The sequence below is a fragment of the Arachis ipaensis genome, chromosome B10 (genome assembly GCF_000816755.2).
Source record: "Arachis ipaensis cultivar K30076 chromosome B10, Araip1.1, whole genome shotgun sequence".
Taxonomy (NCBI): domain Eukaryota; kingdom Viridiplantae; phylum Streptophyta; class Magnoliopsida; order Fabales; family Fabaceae; genus Arachis; species Arachis ipaensis.
The window spans coordinates 116,666,724-116,667,493 of NC_029794.2; the positions used below are offsets into that span (position 1 = coordinate 116,666,724).

The 770-nt window shown below is 30.9% G+C and overlaps 1 protein-coding gene across 1 annotated transcript in view; it reads right to left on the bottom strand.

Annotated features, from left to right (window-relative positions):
• LOC107622934 (5'-methylthioadenosine/S-adenosylhomocysteine nucleosidase) overlaps positions 1-770 on the bottom strand; it is a 4,244-nt gene that overhangs the window by 2,227 nt on the left and 1,247 nt on the right. The window contains exon 4 of the mRNA XM_016325015.2: positions 493-744. Within this exon, the coding sequence (XP_016180501.1) occupies positions 493-744 (252 nt within the window). The remainder of the gene's footprint in view (positions 1-492; positions 745-770) is intronic.

The following is a 770-nucleotide window of genomic DNA, read 5'->3' on the forward strand; positions in this document are numbered from 1 at the left end:
TGTGTGACTAATGACGACATTACGCAAACATAGACTATCTTTAAGAATCAGAAGACAAATTTAAAACTTTTATTTAAAACAAAAAATTAATTAGATGTATAGGAGAATCAGTATGTACTTTTAAACTACCAAATTAATTAAGAGGAGTATTAGTAGGGTCAGTAAGTTTTGTAATTTGTAGTCATTAATTAATTATCATTAATATTTTTAATAGTATGAGATTACATTTAATAGTGTGGAATTACTCACTTTTCTTTTGATCTGGTTAAATTCTAATAAAAGTGCTGGCCTCCTAAATTTTCTCATTAATTAAACTATTCATTACTTAACAAATTAAGAGTGATTGTGTTGGCTAACGAATTATAGCTCAAATGATATAGTCTTTTCATACTCACCTAAAAATCGGGGGTCGAGTCTCACTCCTAACTTTAGAAAAAAAAAGTGATTGTACTGATTAATTTTAGGGTTTAGTTAAGATGATGAGTTATATACCTTCAACCTGCTAGCAATTTGGTAGTAATGGTAATCAACAGGAACCCAGAGAGCGTGTTGCCTCTGTTCTGGAATTCCATCAACTGGAAAAACCTCTTCTGGTTGGTACCATATTCTGTTTAGAAGGTTATCAAATGAATCTCCCCAACTTACATTTGACATGAAATCTCCAAATTTTAGGTACCCTACGTTTCTTGTGTAGTCTCCATTTTGTTCTAAGGGTAATGTATTACTAGGCCCTTCTCCATATCTCTGCATATAATAACAATAAGATTAAA